The sequence below is a fragment of the Apodemus sylvaticus genome, chromosome 3 (genome assembly GCF_947179515.1).
Source record: "Apodemus sylvaticus chromosome 3, mApoSyl1.1, whole genome shotgun sequence".
Lineage (NCBI taxonomy): Eukaryota > Metazoa > Chordata > Mammalia > Rodentia > Muridae > Apodemus > Apodemus sylvaticus.
This window is the reverse complement of record NC_067474.1, coordinates 167,037,272-167,060,251: the sequence shown is the minus strand read 5'-3', so window position 1 is coordinate 167,060,251 and position 22,980 is coordinate 167,037,272. Positions and strand designations below refer to the sequence as shown.

Here is a 22,980-nt window from a genome sequence, read left to right as displayed (position 1 = left end):
TGTCTCACCCAATCTTAAAAAAAGAAAGGAGCATCTGTAATCCCAGGCATAGGAGTCTTAAAAACTGGTGTATGTTGCTAAGAAATCTGCAAACAAGGAATTTGATGAAGCCAGCAGTGATGAATTTGTTTTCTTTTTTATTTACTTCTTTTACATTTGTATTTGGAGGAACTTGTGCATTTTGCCAACCCTTACCATGGTGGATAACTCTAGAAAGGAGTGGGTCTTGGCTATACCAAGGATTAATCAATTGTGTAAAGGTAGTAGGCCAGTCTGATTTTGGTAATGGGATAATTTCAGGTGTGCAGCCAGTATGGGTAACCAAGATAAGGAAAATTTAAATACACAGCATCTGTGTGTGTCCTTACGCATGAACAGGGAGGATTCTTTCTTCATCTGTGGTAATAGACAGGCAGCAAAAAGCTCAGGAGCAGTAGCTTCCAGGGCCTCCCCACAAGTCTGTTGGCTTTCTCTGCATGGGCAGTCCCAGTGTGGCCTGGTTCCTAGAGTGAGTGTGAGGCAACATCTATGCCTGTGCTCCCACTCAGTATCCTCATCCACACACCACTCTTTATTGAGGAAATGGCATATGGGAAATAATACACTCTTTAAAAATGGCTGTTTATTTAGACAGTCTCATGTCTAACCTGGATTTTTGTGTAACATAGCTGAGGATGATCTTGAGTATCTGATCCTGCTTTGTCTATCCTCTGCAGGGATTACAGACATATACTACTGCACCCTGTTTATGTGCTTCTGGGGATCAAACTCAAGGTTAGGTACATGTTAGGCAAGCATATTAACAACTGAGCTACAGCCATATTGATTGATCAGATTATTGTGTTTGCTGTGTCTTTGGGGAGGACAGTGTTCAAAGGCACACGTGTGTGGATCACAGGGTAGCGTTAGGTGTCAGTCTTTACCATTCACCTTGTTTGACAAAAGACTTTTTTCTCACTGCTTCAGAGGCTAGCTGATGAGCCTCTGGAGTCTTTGCTGTTTCTGCACCATATCTTGTAGAAGTACAGATGGGCGCAACCACTTGTATATTTACACAGGTCCTGGGGCTCCCAGATTTGACTCTTACACTTGTGTGACAAGTGCTTTATCCATGGACCATCTCCCCAGCCTTTCTATTTTTGTTTTTAATTGATACATAGTAATTACATATTTATGGGAGGTATTACCATGTTTTAATACACTTATTCAGTATATGAAATAAAAAATATTTATTGACATATCTGTTAACTCTAGGGTGTGTGTGTGTGTGTGATGACTGCACAGTGTGTATCACCATGAGCAGCCCCAATGCCATGGGTGCAGCCATCCCTCAGAAGAAGTCCTCTGGTTCCTCTTGCAGCCCCCCCACCCCATTCTCTTTATCCTCTGTGAACAAGTCTAAATCAGCAGAGGGAACAGGTACGCTTATTGTTCAAGTAAATATCTTAGGTTGTCTCTTCTGCCTCCCTCTACTCTGGACTGCCTTTTTATTTCTTTTTCTTACCTTTTGTTATAGTCTGTCTTGGCGCATATCTCTAAATCCTCTTGCCACAAACCTGCTTAATTTGGGGGTTATAGGTATGCACTACTGTACCTCCCTCAAAGGAATATAGTGGAGTTGAGTGTGGTAGCAGATATCTTTAATTCCATGACTTGAGAGGTGTAGACAGCTAGGCTGGTCCGACCAAGCCCACTCAGTCAGTCAACAGGTTCTTCAGTGCAGGAGTGAGGATTGAAAAGAAAGACAATTAGACAAAACTACAGCATGACCCCAGAGACTGAAGGGTGGGTTTAATAATTTCTAGTCCACTTTTATACCAATTTAATTACATGCAGGAATTAAGATCAATAGTAGTACAATAAGGAATAAGCAAGACAGTAAACACAAAATTGTCAAGGCAATGAGCCAAGTCCCAGGATTACTTCAGTGATAGTTGTTTCCCAGGGTGTGTAAGGATGACCAAAATACCCGAGCCTACTTCCTTGTCCAAGCCCAGAATCTCGCCTGAAGCCTGCTTCTCTCGTTCTACTCTAAGATAAAGATTCCTGCCGTAACCTACCTATTATGCCCTAATGTCAGATTCCTGCTTGAAGCCCTTGTCCTTGGCTAATGTCAAGTTCCTGCCAGGCAACACGGTACCCCAATAAGGCTCTCTACACTGGTCTATATATGAGTTCCAGACTAGCCAGAGCTACATAGTGAGAAAAAGCCTATAGCTTATAGTAAGACTACTGTGGCTGTAGGTGTAGAGTGTGGTGTGCTATCATTCATAGAAAGTTTTGGAGAAAACAGACATCTTAGTTCATCTTAGAGAGACATGAAACAGACGATTGGTGCTTTGAAAACTTGGAAACCCAGAAGACACGGTGATGTTTGGCAAAGGAAAAGAGGCCATCTATACCATATGTTGTCAAACACAGGGCCTGTGAACACGGGGACTGCAGACTCAAGGACTGTAGACACAGGGCCTGCGAACACAGGACTGCAGATTCAGAAGCCAACTACTCTTTTTGGTGTTGGAGTGTGTTCCGTTTCTACCATGCAGGACAAACTAACATAGACCATATTATGAACAGAATTGTAGCCTGCGCTTTAATTGAAAAGCTGGTTATGGCTCAGGTACCTTTGATGCTACACAATTGCACAGGGATTTATGAATTTATAGTTATAGATTAAAAATAATAAAAATTTGCCCCATCACTGTAATCAGCTTTTTGCTGATTATCTCTTTAATCAGTCCACGTGCTTGCTGAACTTCATGTGTGCTCCAGAATGCATTACATGGCAGCGTTAATAGTCGCTTTGCAGAGAACCAGAAAAATGTCTCAGGTTCTGTTTCGATGGGTTTCTTCAATCCTCTCTACCCTCCCACTGAAGTTCTTTATCCCACATTTCTTCCCAGTTCTTCTGTGTTTGTTGGTCAGAAGTTAACGTCTAAGGGAAACATGGCAGCACCTCTTTCCTCTAGCAGGCCTTTGGTCTGTCTGAGACTGAGCAGTTCCTCCTGCAGAGAAGAGGAATTGCATTTGTTTGTGAGCATGTCCCCAACAGTCATCTGAGAGTCCCTGGGGCATCCTGCTAGCAGTAGGTGAATAGATGTAGATCAAGGACACATGGGAGGCATTGGAGGCTGGTTAGAGGTTCTGAGCATTCACCACTCAATTCTCTTACTAGTTGTGGAAAGAGACAGACTGTAGCTTTGTGAAGTTTCCCTGAGATGGTCTAGAGCTCTGTCCCGACTTGATAGAAAAATTCCCATGGTTCCCTATCTGGGAGTATGTTCTAGTCTGTAGCAACTCCTAAGTCTGTTTTCTGTTACTTTGGTGAGGTCTTTATCATTAGTTGACTGTAGCTTTAGTGAAGCCAAGGGAAGCTTCTGGAGAAGAAAAGGAAGATGGGTATTTTTGGTTCATAAGGTCTACTGCTGTTTGAGGCCTGGGAATGGTCTAAAAGTCAGAGAAATCCAAAGAGAAAACACTTTAACTCCAGTATAGACTAGCACTGGCTCCTTGGATGAAGATTGAAGCTACCGAGCTCTGAACCTTCTAGAGCTGTGCTCCAGAATAAATGTGTTGGGCCCAGTAGGTGCCCTGAGGACTGTTGGCTGGAGCACCACTTGAGGGGATCCCATGCTGGCCTCCACAGGTCCAGCGGTTGGTTGGAGAGCTGCTCTCCACATCTTGGATCTAGTGCTGAGTCTCTGCTGGCAGTGGTAGTGTAACCCTTTTCCTTCCTGGGTGCTGAGTTAGGTACTTGTTAGAATCATAGTAAACTCCCTCTGGACTTACCTTCTCCCCAAACTAGGAAACATTGGTTAAAATGTTAATTGATTGTTATTTTTAAAACCATCAGGATTGTTGTCACCAAGGGCACAGTTACATTTGGAGGCTGTCAGAACTGCCATGTGTTTAGATAGGAAGGTCCACTCCCATGGAAGGTCAGGATGTTTTAGGGAGTGAGCATCTGACAACTTGGAAGTCACATTGGCCTTGGGTGGTCTGGCCTAACACTTCTGGCTGGGACTCATGAATAATAGGCAGAAATTTGGGGAGCTGTTTCTGTAAGGTATGGAATTTTAAAAATGATTTAGAAGACTTTTAAAAAGCATCTAGAAGTCATTGTCAAGAAGATATACTATGCATAGATAGATGTTTAATAGTGGTTGTGCTGTCTACAATACTTGATCTGAACAGGCCTGGTGCTTCTTTTTAATATAAGATAGTCTAGGAAAACAAAACTTGAGTTAATGCCACACTGCTAGCTTTTTGCCTTTTGTTACACACATGCTGAAATGATCTCAGCAATGCCGCTCCTGGAGCCCTGCGTGTGCATGAGCATGGTTTGGATGGGGCGTTGATTCCTTCTGCAGGGTTCAGCGCTGCCTGCCTGCCTTCCAGCAGCAAGCGTGCGCGCTGGGCTGGAGGGAGTGCTCCACAGGGAATGCTAGCTTACTGTTCATAGCTGTGCAGCTGGGGGAGAGCAGTGGGTTAGGAGGTGAGGCCTCGGGCACTAACACACACACTGGAATCCGGTGCATGCCATCTGCAGTTATTAACAAAACCTAACCATAGGAAGCAAAAGCTGGCACTCATAGAATTATTTTATTGATTGCCACAAGCCATTAGGAGTATCTTAGTTTTTTAACAAATCCTTTTGACAGTTGTCTATGTTTTAAAATATAAGGATATGGGAGGTAAGTTCAGTGAAATGTTGGATGTGGGGTGGGGCAGAGTAGAAGTGCTGGTAAGGTGGGTTCTCAGGAGCGCTCACCACACTGAGGCCCCTCCTGGCCAGCGGCCACTGTGCTCAGGGCTTCTTAGGCGCTGTCGGGTCAGCATAAGGACCCTGGACCCCGTCCGAACGGGGGAACTGCCTGCTCAGGCTTAGTTTTCAAAGTAAAGACAGTGAGGACACTTGTCACTGCTGATCAATTTTCAGGACGTGAGCATTGCTGCCGTCGCTGTTCAGCTTGCTGTGGCCTCAGTTACTGCCACAAGTAGGTGGGAGTTAGATTTCAAACAAAGCCTCAGCTTTCCTGTTCTTTGTAGGAACGAGTCGGTTTGTTAATGGAACCGAGTAAGTATAACACTGGTTGAGAAATGAAGCCTGTCAGATCCCGCCTCACTCCTTGGCTCTTCCTCATGTCAGGCTCCTGGTAACTGTGTGAGTCCAACAGACATAGCAAGCTGTTATTTTGCTTAAAATGTACTTTTCCTTGTACAGTGAAAGTTGAATGTGGGAGCAGACTTAATAGGTATAGTTATACAGTTTATTTTATCATGTATCACTTTATTGCTGTCTTCTAGAACATTGTTATACTAAATGTTTCAATAATGGGAATTTTATGCAGCTACTTCAAATGAAAGAAATTTGCAAAAACTCAATTTTGGAACTCATTCCTTGAGGAGAAGGAAAAAAAAAAGAAAAAAAAAAAGAAAGAAAATCAACTCACCATGCTGTGACCAAATTAGATTCCTGATATGTTGGCAACTTATCAAACATTGTCATTTCCGGAAAACAGGGTCTGGATCCCAACTGGGATGGAATGCCAGCACTTCCCAGCCACTCCAGTCGGGAATGTGCGAGGAGGCTTTACTATGATTGCTTAAACATTTGTTTTCTTTTTTTGGTTAGTAATAGATGACTAGAATTTGGTTTTATACTGGAATAAAAATGGCTTTCCATGGAATCAGGGACGACTGTTGAGTTTGAGGGCGCGCGCGAGCTTGCTTGTTTTCTGGGAGATGCTGCGTGTACTCACTGGAGCTCCTTTGTTTTGCAGAGATCATGATGCAGCCGCCCTTTTGGATTTCTTTTTAATAATGTGTGACCCTTCACCTTTGATCCCCTGACCTGCATTACCTTGGTAACCATTTCATTTTTTAATTTAATTTCATTTTTAATTTTGCTGTACAAGCTGTAACATTTCATCTCTCCAATTGCAGCACACTGATTTCCTCAAGTAGAGATTCTCTTTTGAGTGATAAAGTTGCAAAATGCTGTCTTCATTTTCTGTATTTAAATTCATTTTGATTTTTAAGAATAAAGTACAATCTGTGTTTTCATCTTTTTAAAATTTAAGTTTAATGAGTGCATTTCCCCATGTAGGGTATTTCCTTTTCTGTCCATGTTTTGCAAGAACTATGAATTAGCTGATGTTTACATGTTGCTCACATATACATGTGCAGGAGCCTGAGGTCTCCCTTCCCATTCCACCGCTCCCTGCACACGCATGCTCACGCTTAGCCTTACCACACCCTCCCCCACATCCTCACACGGCTGTCGCCGCCTTCCCCTCAGAAACAGCAGCAATTTCAATTGTTATTCTCTTCAATGCCATATTTCCAATTATGTTTTGTGTTCTCAAGTTTTACTGAGAGAAAAAGTTTAAAAGGCTAGAAGAATACAGTTATCTCATTAAGTTTCATCTCTCTCCATTCCGTAATAATAAACTTCTTTAAAATATAAGGGAAATAAATAGTCTGCCCGATCCACAGTGGTTTCTGACTTTGCTGAAATCTGGTCAGTGCTGGAGGACCCTGTGCTAGGCTGCTTACACCATTTGACCTTAAAGTTGTTTTTCAAGTTAATACAGGGTTTTTGTTTGTTTGCTTTTTGCATTTATCTTAAAGCAGAACAAGCCTCAAAGCTGTACTTAATTCTTGGAACTTATAAAATACTGCCCCCAAATGTAATTTCTTAGCATGTCCAGGGAGCACAGCTCAACACTGAATGCACTTCAGTTAGCATTGAAGTGGAGTTCAGTTCTTTCTGAGTGTCTGAGCTTGTTCTTGCCTGTCACACCTGCATCCCTGCAGCACTGCCAATGGCCTGCCTGCTGGGTTTCTTGTCACAGAATTGCAGAACACTAGAGTTGAGAAATAGAAATAGATAAAGTCTCCTGGGACTGTCAGCCCCTGGGACTGAGCCTGTCCTGGGAGTTGGGGGACTGAACCTTGGCTATTCTTGTGATTAACACAGTTCTCATCATAATGCACTGCACAGTTGAGCTGGAGTATTTTCCTTCGCCTCAAAGCCCCCCACCCACCCACCCAGTTTTAGTTGTGTCCTTTGATTTTTGGGTGCTGTGTCCTTCAGCAGCAAAGCAATGCCCTTGACAGAAGAGTTGGTGGACTCAGTGGCAGGTGATGGTGCTGTCACCCCCATTCCTCTCAGCTGCCTGATGGTCCCAAGGGAGTCCCAGGCTCCCTGTTGACAGAGTCGGCTCTCTAGAGTCTAGTACGCTATTCATGAATCTAGCAGGAGCCGAAGACACATTAATAGATGCACAAGTGAAATGCTTTCACTGTCATTGTGAATAAATATAAAGCTAACTGCTTAGTACATTTTGAAGATAACCTGTTTTTGTCTCAGAGAGCTAGTAACATGTTTGAACAAAATAGTTCTGTGTTGGCACTTAGGACTCGTACCAGGTTGTGAGAGCATGGATATTGTTTATGTAATCGTGATTCACTGAGGGGTGCCTGAGAGTCTGCTCTGCACTACGGAGGCCTGGACGTGCTCTCCGTGCCTGTTAAGGCAGTTCACAGAGCTAAAAAAACTCACACAGAGACTTGAGAAGACATGAGTTTGGGTTGAAAACAGTGAATTAGGAGCTTGGCTGCCCAGGTAGGAGTTTGTAAGCCGTTTTCTTGCTACTTCCATTGTAATGTATATGAAATACAGATGCTGTATGTCTCCTACTTGCTTTTTTAGGGTTGTTGGGATGATAAATGAACTCAGAAGAAAGGTGCTTTTGAAACTGAACCTCATCCTATGGCTGTGCCAAGAGGCAGTGGTAGTGAACCCCGTGGTGAAGGGCCAGGACCATGGCTGTGGAGCCAGGCTGCTGAGGTTCGAATCCCACCTTGGCCTCTTGCAAGTGTTCTGACTGCAGCACATTACGTAGCCGCCCTATTCCTGAGTTTACTGCCTCTTTAATGGGGTGACAGTGATAGCGCCCACTCACAGGATCATGGTGAGTTCTAGCAGTCGGGGTGTGAGGTCTGTAGAGCAGTACCAAGTGTGGGGTGGGCAGGTGTGCGTGCGGCACCTCAGGCAAAGTGGGCCCCAGCCCTCCCTCCCTCCCTCCCTCCCTCCCTCCCTCCCTCCCTCCCTCCCTCCCTCCCTCCCTTTTTCCTTTCCTCCTTCCCTCCCTCCTTCCTTTCCCTTTCCCTCCCTCAGTCCCAACAGAAGACCCACAGGCATGGTGAGTAAGGACATCTGCAGCAGAGGCAAGCTCAGGGCAGAGCTACGTGACCTTCTCATCTCTCAGAGCACGGCCACCAGGAGCGGCCTCACCTACTACCGTTACTTTTTTTTTTTTAAAGGTTCATTTGTTTACCTATTTTGGACTTTGGAGACGAAAGAAGAGTAAAGAGGCAAAGTCACTGTTTGCCTGGTTAGCCGGGCTCGCCCTTTCCTCTCCCTTGGTAAGCCCTGCAGCCAGCGTGTTGGGAATCAGGGTATTGAGCTGCCCAGTGTTTTTCTCAACTGCAGAAGTCTTCAATGTTCTCTTAAGTCAAGGGAAATGGCCTCACTGCCACCATGTGTGAGAATATGTATCAGGTGTTCTTCCCTGCCCTGTCTACACATTTTAATCATCAGATTTACCCAGGAGGTAGCAGGTCTGCAGGAGTGTGCTGGTGCTCAGGTAGGTTTCCACCCTCGCCAGGCTCGTGGCCCTGGTGCTCTGGAGCTGCCACTGGAGAGCAGCTGTCATGGACACTCGCTGCCTTGCACAGGACAGTTTTGCTGTTTTGGCTGCAGGGCCTCAACTGGGTTCATTCTCTTCCCTCGGTCATCAGACAGTAACAGAACTGCCCTAGGCTTAGCAAGGCTTCCCTGGGATCAGTGCCTTCCTTACTCCTGGAAAGCCCCTTGCATAACTGGTCCACCCTTGTCTGATCCTTTTCTAGCTGAGAACCACAGATCAGAAATCCTGGAAGTTTATAAAGAAAGGAAAAAGCAGGTAAATGATTTCACACATGAAAATGTGTCTGTCTGGAATGTATGCGCCAGTGCTGTTACTTCCAGAGCAGATGACACTATGAACTAAAATGGCTCTTTCTGCTGGTTTAGATGTTCACCCCACACTAGCCAGTGCCTAGAGCCCTCGCCAGTTATTGCTCTGCGCACCAGCCCTGACTGAGAGCCATTACAGAAGCCAGGCTTGTGCTTACGTTCCAAGGTTCCTGAAGTAGAGGTCTTTGGTTTCATTTCTGTTGCTGTGGTATAAAAACAAAAAACTTACAGACAGCATCTTAGGGGGAGAAAGAGTTTATTTCAGCTCAGAACTTCCAGCTCTAGTCCAGCACTGTGGGTGTCTTAGGGTTTCTATTCCTGCACAAACATCATGACCAAGAAGCAAGTTGGGGAGGAAAGGGTTTATTCAGCTTACACTTCTGCATTGCTGTTCATCACAAAAGGAAGTCAGGACTGGAATTCAAGCAGGTCAGGAAGCAGGAGCTGATGCAGAGGCCATGGAGAGATGTTCCTTACTGGCTTGCTTCCCCTGGCTTGCTCAGCCTGCTCTCTTATAGAACCCAAGAACACCAGCCCAAAGGTGGTACCACCCACAAGGGGCCCTCCCCACTTGATCACTAATTGAGAAAATGCCCCACAGCTGGATCTCATGGAGGCATTTCCCCAACTGAAGCTCCTTTCTCTGTGATAACTCCAGCCTGCATCAAGTTGACATACAAAACCAGCCAGTACAATTGACCCCTTGTCAACGTGACACACAAGCACATCATTATTAAGCCTTAACTCTTGCTTTCTTATTCATCCCCAAGATCTAAATTACTTTAAAAGTCCCACAGTCTTTACATATTAAAAGTTAAATCACTTTAAAATGTCCAATATCTTTAAAATTGAAAGTCTTTTAAAAATTCAGAGTCTCTTAACTGTGGGCTCCACTAAAATACTTTCTTCCTTCAAGAGGGAAACATATCAAGGCACAGTCACAACCAAAAGCAAAATTCAAACTCCAATGGTTCAATGTCCAACTAACGATCTTCCGGGCTCCTCCAAGGGCTTGGGTCACTTTTCCAGCTCTGCCCTTTGTAGCACACAGCTTGTCTTCTAGGCTCCAGCTGCCTGTACTCCACTGCTGCTGCTGTTCTTGGTGGTCACCGAATGGTCCTGGCATCTCCAAAACACTGCTATCTTCTATTGTAATTAGGCTTCACCAATAGCCTCTCATAGGCTCTCTTCATGGTGACAAGCCTCTGCTCCTATGCATGACCCCTTCAAGTCCTGGGCCATCAATTGCAACTGAGGCTGCACCTTCACCAATGGCCTTCTGTGGCCTCTCACTGTGCCAAGAGCCTCAGCTGCTCTTTATGACCCCTTCATGCCTTCTAAACTAGTACCACCTGGGTGAGTCTTACATAGTACCAAGTCCAGCCACAGCACAAAATACAACTGTGGCTATCTCTGGAACACAGCCTCTGTGCTCTCAGAAAACACTTCCCAGAAGATTTTACCTCAGTGATGTTGGTTTCTTCTTAGCTAATTTCTGCTAATTTCTTAGCTCCAGCTAACCAGCATCAATAGTCCCAGTAACACAAAGGTTCGATTTAGTGGTTCTGGTATCTTGCTATCACAGCTGATTCTTCAGCCCCAGCTAACCAAAACCACAGAATCTTCACAATCTAAACATGACTCTGATAAGAGTCTTTAATCTTCCCTCTGAAATTTCACAAGTCAGGCCTCCATCTTCTGCAATGTTCTCAACATTATCTTCCAAGCTCCTACAGAACATTCCACAGAGCTCTTAACACTGGATCATCTAGCCTGAAGATCCAAAGTCCTTCCACAGTCCTCCCCAAAACATGGTCAGGTTGTAACAGGAATACCCCACTACGCTGGTACCAATTTGTCTTAGTCAGGGTTTCTATTCCTGCACAAACCTCATGACCAAGACGCACGTTGGGGAGGAAAGGATTTATTCAGCTTACACTTCTGCATTGCTGTTCATCACAAAAGGAAGTCAGGACTGGAACTCAAGCAGGTCAGGAAGCAGGAGCTGATGCAGAGGCCATGGAGAGATGTTCCTTACTGGCTTGCTTCCCCTGGCTTGCTCAGCCTGCTCTCTTATAGAACCCAAGAACACCAGCCCAAAGGTGGTACCACCCACAAGGGGCCCTCCCCACTTGATCACTAATTGAGAAAATGCCCCACAGCTGGATCTCATGGAGGCACTTCCCCAACTGAAGCTCCTTTCTCTGATAACTCCAGCCGGTGTCAAGTTGACACACAAAACCAGCCAGTACAGTGGGGAAGTGCCAGCAGAGCCTGAGCCAGCTCATCACATCAGGTCCTCACTGGGACTGAGGACAGTAGGACCAGACCTCATGCTCGGCCGGCGCCCGGGACTGAGTCAGAGAATGGACTGCCCGCTGGCAGGCTGGCTCTCTTCATATTAATGTATCAAGACAATCCCTGACCCATGTCTCCACCAGACAACCTGGTCTGGACAGTTCCTCCTCAAGAGCATCCTTCTAGGTGCTCGGTTGTATTAAACAATCAGGATTACGCACCACAGGGCCATTCTTGTTTCCTCGTTCTGCTTCCTTTCGTTTCTCTCATGTCTAGAACATTCACTTTTTCCTTTCTTCCTCTATAGCTATGCACTGTGCCCTCCCCCCAATAAATCCCCGATGTTTTCAGTGTATCTGTCATCGCAATGTAATGCATTTATAAATCCTCCAGCGGTCCCAGCACATAGTAGATGTTCCAATGGACTTTTAAAAGTATGTTTTGTTATCTGTTTTGTAAAGGAGTAGGTGCCACCTTCATAAGCCTGAATATCTTTAGGCTGTGTTTGTGGCCATCTGTCCTGAGTTTGTTCACCTTGAGGATGTTGGTAATTTGCCACATGGGCTTTTATTCAGTAGGCCGAGAAATACCGTGCTTTAAGTCACCAGCCAGTGTCACCACCAGGCCCTGAATAAGCTGGTGTTGTCCTGGCGGCTTCTTACCTTGAGCTTCTCCATAGCCTCACTATAAGCTGTTAAACTGAGAGGGAGATGACCATCCATGTTGAACCCCTTGATTTTGGTGATGAGGAATCTGCTCCAGGGAGGGAAAGGCCTCTTCTGCTGCTGCATTGTTCCTGTTAGGGTGGAGTAGCAAACGTGGCCGCATAGAAGCTTGCCATTAACTGTCTGCCTCCAGCAGGGTTGGCGAAGCAGTCAGAAGAGCGAGTGACATAAGCTCAGGGTGATTCTGAGGGAAGCAGAGGCCTCAGCCTGGAGTGTGGTGGCTCTGTGTGAGTTTCTAGGTCTGAGCATTTGGCCAAGGTACCACCTGGTGACCTTTGAGGCCCTCCTGATGGCCTTTGCTCTTGTGGTTGTGGGAAGTGTTCTGTGTCATTCCCCAAAAACGTCTGATAAAGAAGATGACGTCAGACTTGGGGATGCCATGGGGACAGCAGCGTCTTGTAGTTCTCATCCCCAGTTACTGACTCCACCAGAAGATGATGGCCATAGTCCATGGGCGTGGCTGGCCCTTTACTTCCCGTCCTTTCCTTCTCCTGTGCAGGTTCTGTTTCTTAATCCTCCCTCTTTCCAGAGATGCTGCCAAGAGGACAGGTCAAGGAACAGGTGAAATTCCTGGTCCAAGTCTCATCTCTGGGTCTCTCTGCTGGGCTCCGGCCCCCCTCAGGTCTCAGGCACATGTTCCTGCACATAGTAGACACTCAGTGAATGCAAGTTCCTCATTTCTCATTAGTGCAGGTAATTAAGAGCAGGAGCTGATAGACTGCACGGATCTGTGCAGAGATATATCTGTAATTAAAGTTTTAATTAAAGAAATACCAGACCAGGCAGATGGTTCTTATCCCTGTATCCTGTAAACCTAAGAACTGTGTCGTCTCCATCCTGCATACAAAGGCAAGAGCAGCAGCCTCCGTGGTGGTACCAGAGGGGAGCGGGAGTCTCACTAGCTGGCCGTAATCTAATTTTGGTAGCACTCTATGTGATGACACATCTGGGGGTAATCATTGCAGTCTGATATGGAAAGACAATACATCAAAGGGACGTCCTGACCAAAGCTTTTAAGCTCCAGTCAAGGGCATTACCGCAGCCCAGCTGGTAGATCACAAGGCGTGTGGTTTTGTGCCGGGTTACAAAAGCTGACAGAGTGTTATTTAGGATCATCAGCTAAATACAGTGTTAAAGTAGAGCAGCAGCATCCTGGTGCTTCAGGTGTTGCCACGGTACAGCAGTGCAGAATTGAGATGTGACTTATGCTGCCTGCCTCACAGCAGGCCCCTGCTATGTCATGGTGACCTTAATGGTTAATCAAGTGCAGAATTTAAAACACAACAACCACGGAGGCTAACAGAAAAGACCTCTCTAGATCTTACTACTCTTCAGGACCTCCCAGTGACCTCCATCTGTTCCCATGACATCACAGGAAGCCAGAGCAATACAGGGAAGTGGGCAGGTCCTGCATGGGTGTGAGGCAGCTCACTGTGACCTCTTGGGCCTCTGCTGCCAGCTTTTATTTACTCAGTCTGGCAGCAGGGTCCAAGGCAGCAGAGCAGGTGTGGCAGTTCTATACAGCACTGCTCCTTGAATGCCTCCGCCCCAGTCCTGCAAACGTGCATGCCACAGGGTTAGCAGCCTCGTCCTACCTTTGTCACTTTTCCTCTGCCGTGCCTTCTGTAAGGCTGTCGCAGAAAGAGTGTATATTATCTATCCCAGGACTACCATGTCTAAACAACTGTCAGTTAGCCTGGGAGAAATACATGTGTGTAGGTATGAGACAGGCTGGACCCATGGGACCTGGGATATCCTTTAACAGAATGTTTGTCTCAGGGCTGGTGGGAAATTCATCTGCCTCTGCTTGGGAGACTTCAGTATTTGGTGAGCTGTTCTGTGGTGTTTGTTCAGATCTTGGTAGTATCCAGAAAATGTCACATGACCTGTGTAGGGCAGTGCTAATGATTTCAGTCAGCTTTGTACATCTGTGAACTTGAACCTGGCACATTGAACAGAAAAAAATTTTTTTTAACTTTGAGCACATAGTTTAAGATTGTAGGAGCCTCAAGCTTGTAAAGTTAAACTCTTGCTACTTGTAAAGTGCTTCAAGGTAGCAAAGACATTTCTTCAGGGAGGGGCACCATCTACAAAACTACTGAAAATTGGGAACTTTTTGCTTTTTTTCTTAAAGGCAGTGGATAAAATCTCACTGCTTGATCCAAGCTGATGTAATATTTGTATCCATGCCTTGCCTTAGCCTCCTGAGTGCTGGGAAAATAGGCATGAGCCAAGTCCCACGCTGAGAAGCCTTCTCTTCCTGGTGTAGATTGGGAGAAAGCTTTTGCACCTCTGACCCTACTGCCCAGCTGTAGGGCAGAGTCTAGGGCAGGGTCTCCGTATCGCATCCTGCTACTCATTTTGGTACAGCCAACAAGCTCAGATGCTGTTTACGTTTTTTAAATAGGATGAAGAACATCAGTGGTACCCTTCCACATCACAGTTCAGGTTTAGTTGTGGCCCTGCTGGGAGAGAGCCCTGTTACCTCATGCATCTATCTCAGCCACACAGTGACCACCAGGGCAGCCATTGGATGCTGTGTTTGAGCTGTATAGCTCAGCCCAGCAGACCATGTAGCTGCCTCAGGCCCTTTTTAGAAAGCTCTGGTACTCATTGACTGAAGGAGACTGGAAGTAGGCAGCCCATCAAGGGAAGAACTGAAAGTGGCTTAGACAGATATAGTCAGGAGTAATTGGGTATGGGGAGATTTTCAGTGAGAGCTGATACATGGGATTCTCATGGAATTGTGATGTCAACCCTGAACAGAGACACTGTAAGCATGCAGTTCCTTGAACTGGGAAGACTGTGGGAATGGCGGGTGAGGAGGAGGGACAAGGAGGGTACCTGAGGTGTGATTTGGACAATCAAGCTTTAAAGCTGTCTGCTGTAGGTGTTAGAGGCATGCCATGTGTCTGTCCAACTCAGGGGAGAGGCCCCACTTGGCTAGAGCTAGACATTGGAGTAGCATTAACATTACTGCACTGCCTGGATGTGATGAGCTGTAGAGTGGACATCCTACAGGGAGCATGGACTCCTGAGCCACCAGTGTCAAGGAGAAGGGGGAAGAGTGGAGAAAAAAGGAGAGAAGGTATACGAGAAGGCCTTAGCCTCAATCAGTGTGGTCATCTGTCAGATCCTGCTAAGGACACTGAGGAGTCAGTAAGAGCCATGGGGAAAGCCTAGAGCCAGCAGCTTCAGGTGAAGGTAAGAGGGCAGAAAGCTGAGCGTTGGCTTTGGGTTCTGGTTTCAGGGGCTAAGTGCAGGCCAGGCCAGGACCCACACATACGAGTTAACCTGAGGTGAGGCTGCTGTGAGTTGTGTTCAGTGGAGGAGCCGAGTGTTGTGCAGAGCGAACATGGTGAGGACTGCAAGGTATCAGGCTGAGAGTGAGGAGGAAGGAGCAGGCAGCAGGCAGCGAGCGCTGGGGTTCCTGGCACTCAGTGACACTCAAGCTGGACTTTGGAGGGGTGGTTGTGCTGATACATAGACCTCAGGCAGACTGTCTCCCCACAGTGTCGAGGAGCCACTTTAAAGAAGTTGGAACGAAATGAGCTTTAGTAGAGTGCACTGTCTTCCACCCAGTGTGTGATGTCTATGATTGGGTGTGTTAGGGGCCCTGCTTTAAGCTTCATCTGTGTGATCTGAGGGCTGGTCTTCCCCACTGAAATTCTGGGCTCAGGATTTCTCATGGTAACCCCAGAAATAGAGGCCATCATTTCTGAAGGCTCTTCCTTCACTCAGGCAAGGCCTTCCTGGGGCGGCTGATGAAGGCGTTGCCCTTGCAAGTGTTTCAGACAGTTCCCAAGGGGACACTAGCCTTCAGAGCCTTGTCTTTATTTCCATGTATCTGAGATGCTGATCTTTATTTTGGCATAATCCTCAAATCCCTCAAATTCAGTTAGTAATACTTAGCTCAACAGTCTTGAAGGTGCTTGAATCCCCACAGAAGCCGGCGTTTTAGCAGCTTCAGGGCATTCTGTGTGGTGCAGACAGCAGTGTGCCACTCCGTCCTTTCTGGTCCTCTTGACAAGGCCCAGGTCAGCCTTCTGCTATGTTGCTTAACACTATATAGTTTATATCTGCAAGGCGCAAATTAGTGTATTTGTATATTTGTGTTGCTCTGACTCACATTGAGTCTTTGAAGATTAATAAAAATCGATTCAGTCTAGAAACTGTTTTCTAGTCTTAAGAGCTAGGAAAGGTGAGGCAATCTGCAGGTCTGCCCTGCTCACTCTGTTGTTGCCTTTCGGACCAGCAGTAATGCAGCCTTAGCTGAGCCCTGAGAGAAACCGGATGGACCTGAGGCCACTCCTCTTCCACCCTTAGGTTACCTTAGGCTCCCTTTTGTTTTTCTATACAATATTAAGATTAACTAGGAATCCCTGGCAAGATCTTCTGAGCACAGTATTTAGGAAGAGCCCATTTTGAGCCCTGCATGCTCTGTGGTCTTTTGTGGCAGCTTGTGTGAAGAGAGTGAGGGGCACGCGGTCTGCAGCCAGTGAGGGTCTGTGAGGCCCAGGCTTGGTGTCGGTGGAGAGCTGTGGCTTTCCAAATGTATTAAAATTTTTGCATTAAAAAATAAAATGCTCAAAAAACATGTTTTAGAAATAATGAAACTTTACATCAGTTCTCTCAGACTCTCTTTACCCTAGTGAGAGAGTGGGAAAAGGACAAGGGAAGGGGGCCAGGAGCTGGTTGGAAACAAGGTAGGAGCTAGCCCTGAAGGCCCGCTTCACTGCAGCTTGTTCAAGCCCTCCCTCTGTTAGCGCCCAGAGGGCTTTGCTGTAGTCTCATCTCTTCATGTGTGCATCTTGAAGAGGAGGAGACCAGTGGGCCCCGCAGAATGAGGGAGGGCTGCCTTCTCTGTCGCTTGTGAGTTACAGGCCATGGAAGAAAACCAGAGGCTGGGGTTTGCAAGGCAGCGTTAGCACAGTTGTTTAAGCTGGCACACATGGGATTGTAGTCTCACTGAAAGTGAGGTCATTTTGTCTAGACTGGGAAGTGAGTGATCCTTGTCCACAGTTTTTAATTTAGATCTGGGCCATGAGAGTGCTTAAAACACACACACAAAGAAATGTAGGCATAACGTTTAAACTTGTGATTTATTTATTTTAAAGATGTGCTGGTATTTGCTCTTCCTTAGGCAGGTGCCCGCCCATCCCTTGTCTTCATCAGAGGATCCATGTACACCCCTGACAACCACACCCAGAGCCCTGGCCCCTGATAGTGTGTCCCCACCCAGTGGGACCTTTATTGCCTCTTGACCCACCCCCCCTTTCCTGTTCTGCCCTCTGTTTGTTCCACCAGCCCAATCCTCCTCCTCCTCTGCTCCTTCTCCCCCTTCCTCCTCTCCCCCTCCTCTTCCCCTCATTACCCCCTTCCTCACCATCCCCACCCCCCCCACCTCTGAAGGCCAGCTGGGATCCCCTTCGCACAGACCCTTTTCTTAGGCTTCATTCAGTATGGTTGACTCCAGTTCACTGCTCCTGCAGATGTGGCCCCAGTGTGAGAGCCTGTGCCCTGTGTTGTCACAGCCTCTTTCATGCAGCAAGTGGGCTGTCTGGAGTTGCTGCTGGGCCTTCCTCTTCCTCTTTGCCTAGAGCCCAGCCTGGCACGTGATGGTGAGAGAAGGAATCATGGTGGGGGGTGGGGGGAGAAACGATGGGGTGAAGTCCCTCAGGTAAGAGTAAACTTTACAACTCTGTGGAGAAGAGAATAAAGGCTGTTTTTTTTTTTTATGCAGGTCTTAAGATTTTGGTGGCAGAAAGCAAATGTGCAGAGAGCACTGGTAACAAGTCAGAAGCTGCTGACTGACCCCAGAGATGTCACAGTGTATGCACATGGGGTTTATGTGGAAATCTTCAATTTATCCCAATAGCTCAAGTTGCTAATTTAGTTGAATAACACCTGGGAAAATAGGTCATTGAGGCCTTTGACCTGCAGAAGGCCATGAATCCTCCTCATACTCAGGCCCACGGTGCACTGAGCACAGCCGGTGCTGTGGGCCTTGGACTCCCCTCAAGCCCTGTATGACACAGTCCTGCATATACTCTGCTGACGTGAGGGCTGAGAGGCAGCCATGTGCCTTTCACTAGTGTGTCTCCTGACCTGCTGCTCAGTGCTGCCCACTGTAGCTCCTGAGTGAGGGAGGCAGAGGTCTCTGGGGCATCTCTTCTGCACTTGGGGTAGAGTCAAGATCACAGTGGAAGTCACTGGCAGCTTGTTAGGACCTTACATTGATTGGGAAGTGTCCCTGACTTAAGCCTTCAGCATCCCTTTGAAATACTGTATTTTTCTAACCTGGGAAACTGGCCTGTGGTGCTGAGTTGGAGTGCTGGGAGTTAGTCCTATCAGCTCTATGCACAACAGACACTCCAGCAAGACAGCCTCTCAAAGTATTGTCTGCTCCATCAGTGTGCACTTAGACACGTTAATCTGAATTAGAGAGCTCATTGTACCTAATGGCTCTCCTGGGACGCCATGTCAGAAAAAAACACAAACCCTAGGAGTGTGCTGAGCATGCAGAGTAAGGAAAAAAATCTTGTGAAATTAGTGTTAATTGGACCTTGATATCTTTGAACTTTTAATTTTTAATTTGTTTTTTTTTTTAAGTTTTGTGGTCTCTCAGAGATATAGTTTAATAAAAGTTATACTGTAACATTGTCAAAAAGACATTTATATAAGGCCCAGTTTTGAATGATCTTAGGGAAATAGGTCACATGTGGGGTAGAGACACATGTGCACATACACACTCATGTGTGTTTAGAATACGCTTTAGTTGGATTTATTCCCGTGTTCTCTTCTTTCTCTGCCTCTGGAAGTGGGGCACATTTTCTTCAGTTAAAACAGAAATAGAAGCAACGGTCTTGACCCATTTCACACCTGTTTATTTCAGGCTCTCACCACACACTTGTTCATGGGCTCAGCAAGAAGAGGGACCCACAGAGCTGGAGCCCCGAGGGCTGGCATGTGGGGAGGAAGCCGTCAGAGCGCATAGGGAGAGCTTCCCGTCCTGCCAGCTCCATATTCTCTCCAGGACAGTTCTATCAGTGATTTAATTGTACTTTAAACCCTATGTTTTATGAACTGAATGTTACTAAAAACGAAATAGATGAAAGCGACCTTTCTTCATCCAGAGTAACTGTGAAAGTGTACAGCGGGCACTTACCTTGGGGAAGGGCCTGCAGCACGTGTGCCCTGTGTCCCTGTCACCCCCGGCAAACTTCCCTTTTCATATTAACACAGCAGTGACCTGTCTATATGCTGATTACTGCCTCCCAGAAGAATGGAAGCTCCCCAAGAGCAGGCTGTGGCTGTCCCCGTCTCTACACAGGGCAGCTCCTGTTACATCAATAAATGCTGTTCAGTGGACTGCTGGGCCACTAGTGTTGCGTCCTTTCTCAGTGTTCAACTTGCCATTTATACACTGTATGCCATTGAAAATGGTAACATACATAGGAAGTCTTGGTTTACAGCTAGTTAAGGGAGATACAAGAAGCCAGAGTATCCAAGATGGTGGGATTGTGAATTGTAGAGCCACTGCACGTTGTGGTGTTCATGATGCCTGTGTAACAGCAGACAGACGGGAATGTGAGTCACTACACTATCATGGTATCATAGCATTGTCACTGAGGAGAATCCAGGAAGGTAGAAAAGCAGCAACGACTCTAAGTCGTTTCCTCAGTGATCCCAGTGACAGTTCCAGTACACCCAGGTGCTATCCAGCGAGCAGGCATTTACCAGGACAAGTGGAGCTGGAGGTAACAGCAGTTTGACTGCTTAGCTGCCTCATGGGTGTTTAAGACTTTTGTAGTCCCAGGCCTGACTCAGTATATGGGGTAGGTGCACTCTGAGGTGTTCTTGTGTTCCAGAGCATCCATGGGCGGTTGTTAGGCACACATGTCCGCATGTAGAGAATGACAGTAAACGAGCTGGCACAGCAGCCTTCGCTCTCCATCTTTGACCTCTGTGTATTAGCAGAGGTCACAAGACTACTCCTGCAACTCTTGAGTTTTTATTTTGAAACAAAGACTAAGGCACCAGTCTCCTGTGACGTGGGCCATTGTGTCAAGGTGAGTGTGTAGTGATGGTGGCTGGTGATGACAAGTTTGAAGAGTCAGACTTCTCTAGGGTAGTATATTTTACCTTTCAGCCTTGTTCATCTCACTGTAAACCTTGCTTATCATACACAGAAGCAATCAACTAAAACCAGGACAAAGCCAGTCAAACCCAAATCTTCCTCACTTGGGAAGTATCTAATAGCTGCCATCAAGCCAGACTCAGCCATTTTTAAGGAAAGCAAAGGCCAGACCTTTCTGTGTCACACAGCAAGCCCAGAAGCTAAAGCTGTGGCAGCGGTGCTGTTTGCATCAGGCATGTCACTGAGTGGTTTTGAATGTGACCTTTAACTCAGATGGAAGTGTAAAAAGAAGGATAGATTTTGAGCTGAGAATATAATTGCAGGAAGTGGCTAACGAGGCAGAGCTCACAGACCCCTTCTCAGAATTGTGTGCGTGAGTAAATCCTGATGGAGGGTACAGATGTAAGTATGAGGTGACTTGCTTAGAACAGCAACCCAGGACGTAGTGAACTACATGCTCTTTATTCTTACAAGAGTTGAAGTACAAACAAAATCATGTTTCAGCTGGGCTTAATAAAGTGCACTATGATTCTGTTACGGTCAATGTCTCCTTTCTGACTCATCCAACATGGCTTCTCAAATTAAGAAACCAACTCGTCTTTCTTGGTTGGTGCTTCTGTTGTGTGCCTGTATAAAAGGAGCTGGGAGAGGTGGACCAGGTTCCAGATTGCACATGCCAAAGATGAAAGAGAAGTTAAGTTCTTCACATCCTCTTTTATTTTGAAATGTCTTTGTATCGCCCTAAAGATCTGATTGGCTTACTGTTATTTGCATATATACACAAGCTTCTGCTGTGTGTGTGTGTGTGTGTGTACACGCACCTATGGTGTTCAGTGAAACTGATTGTTTTAAGTCACTTAAAATCGCATACTTAAGCACTTGATCCTTTTAATCTAGTTCTCATTCAGTGTTCCTGTAGTTTAAATTACCTTATGCTTTTAAAGAGTGATTTCATGAGCTAGTGCCCTCTGCTGGTACAGAGGACATCAAGCAGAGGAACTTTGACCCAAGAGCCACTTGACATTATTTTTGTCAGTCTTTCCTGGTGATTTTGAAGGCCCTTTGGTTGCTGATTTACACCCTCTCAAATTTTGTCATCTTTTTTTGTGTTTTATGCCTGCTAGTTACTCTGCTAAGCCTGGGCTATGGGGTTTGACTTAGCAATAGCTTTATTCAAGTTGAAAGCAGTGCTCTGAGTGAGGGACTTCTCAGACGGGCTTGCTGCATGAGAATATGCTGGCATTTAGATTTCCCAGGGGGAATCTATGAAATAATTTTAGATGCATTCCTTACTCTGCCTTTTTGAGAAGGGGCATCACTGTAAGTTCCTGGATTAACAAAAGGTCCTCCCTGCTAGCTGTGTGTGATTTACAGGCACAGCCTGGCCTCAGCGTTGTGGGTAGGTAGGTCTTGATGGCCTTCGCTCCCCTGGGGTCCTCTGGAGCCAGCTTTCCCACTGAGGCCCCCTGGCCAGATTCTATTGCTCTGGATTTTGGCATCAGGTAGAGCAGACACTGACCCTGTCTCTGTCTCTGTATAGCCTTTGGTCCTGGGGACGTGGCTCTGCCTTATGAGGGCCGCTGTGACGTAGGGAGAAAGCCTAGCCCATGTCTCAGACCCTGAAGAGAATGAAGCTCAGAGATGAGCTCACGGGCCAGACAGATGAACCTCCTGTATGGCTGCTGAAGAATGCCTTGTTTCCTTCACTCAACAGCAAGCCCTGCCTTTGGCACATAAAAGACAATTTAAAAAACAACCCTTATTGTGGGTTAGCTTCATAATTTAACAACAGAGTTACAAAGATGAGACTGAGTTCATACTGGTTTGATACTGCTGGGTTTTCTTGAAGAGGGTTTTTATAATCAATGCACCTGGGTCAAGTTGGGTTTAGGTGTCCACTTAGCATTTTGCTGAAGACTGAAATGTTTGCCTTCAGTACCTGAGTTTCCACTGCAGGTAGACCTGGCACTTGTCCCAGACCACCTTCTGTTTTGGCTTCGCTCCATATCTGGCTATTTGATGTTAGAAACACTTTCTGCGATTTTCCAGCTTCATAATGTGTAAGTATTTTCCCTATTTGTATACTTACTGATACGTGCAGCCTGGGGGTGGGGGGGGGGTTATCCATGGCATCAAGTTTCAGCTCTGCATTTTTATAATCTCTTAGCTGCTTCTCACACACTTGGATTGAAGAAAATGTAGAAGTATGTGTGCTTTCAAAATGAGTAAATGATCCCCAAATGTTTCTTTAGAAAGGTAAAAACTATCAGTTCAAACCCCTTTAGCACACATCTTGATCTAGCCTGCTAGCTAACGTCAGTACATTTATTTAGATCCGTGGGAGCTCCTTAAGGTTCATGTACTTCAGTTTGAGAAAGTGACAAGCCAGGCACACGTCGACTGGCTTAATGCTGAGGATGAGGAGAGAGCTTCGACCTTTTTCATGAGCCAACTGATGCAAGAGAATCAATCAAGGGTCGATCTGGTGAAGGGTCACAGTGAAAACAGCCTGGTCCTAGCAGTTATTCTGCAGGCTTCCCAGCCCCTCTAGCACACAGCCCCTGTAACATTCCTGTTTGAAAGGCTGCTGTCGTCTACATTGGGAAGACTCGTGCGGACATGCATAATCATTCCTTGATGCCCTGTAGGCAATTCCCTTTTTCTAGACCTTTATCAGTTGTTCTGGAGTTGACATTGTTAGACCTGAAGAAACCAGGGCTCATCTGTAAGTGACGGCTGCATTGACTCCATTAGCACCATGATGGCTCCAGAGTAACTGGGGCTGCTTCTGT

At 46.3% G+C, this 22,980-nt stretch overlaps 1 protein-coding gene across 2 annotated transcripts in view; it reads left to right on the top strand.

Moving 5' to 3' along the window:
• LOC127681707 (calmodulin-binding transcription activator 1-like) overlaps window positions 1-19,419 on the top strand; it is an 83,864-nt gene extending 64,445 nt beyond the window's left edge. Inside the window, exons 4-9 of one of the 2 annotated variants that reach the window (XR_007977151.1) lie at window positions 5,784-5,867; window positions 7,718-7,979; window positions 8,332-8,433; window positions 8,920-8,972; window positions 17,541-17,669; window positions 17,792-19,419. Coding sequence is in view for 1 of the 2 variants with exons in the window: in XM_052178259.1 (XP_052034219.1) it covers window positions 5,784-5,792 (9 nt within the window). In the remaining variant the exon portion in view is untranslated. Of the gene's footprint in view, window positions 1-5,783; window positions 6,083-7,717; window positions 7,980-8,331; window positions 8,434-8,919; window positions 8,973-17,540; window positions 17,670-17,791 lie in introns of those variants that run through there. The other variant, XM_052178259.1, reaches the window with a different exon arrangement.
• The last annotated feature ends 3,561 nt before the right edge of the window (window positions 19,420-22,980 follow it).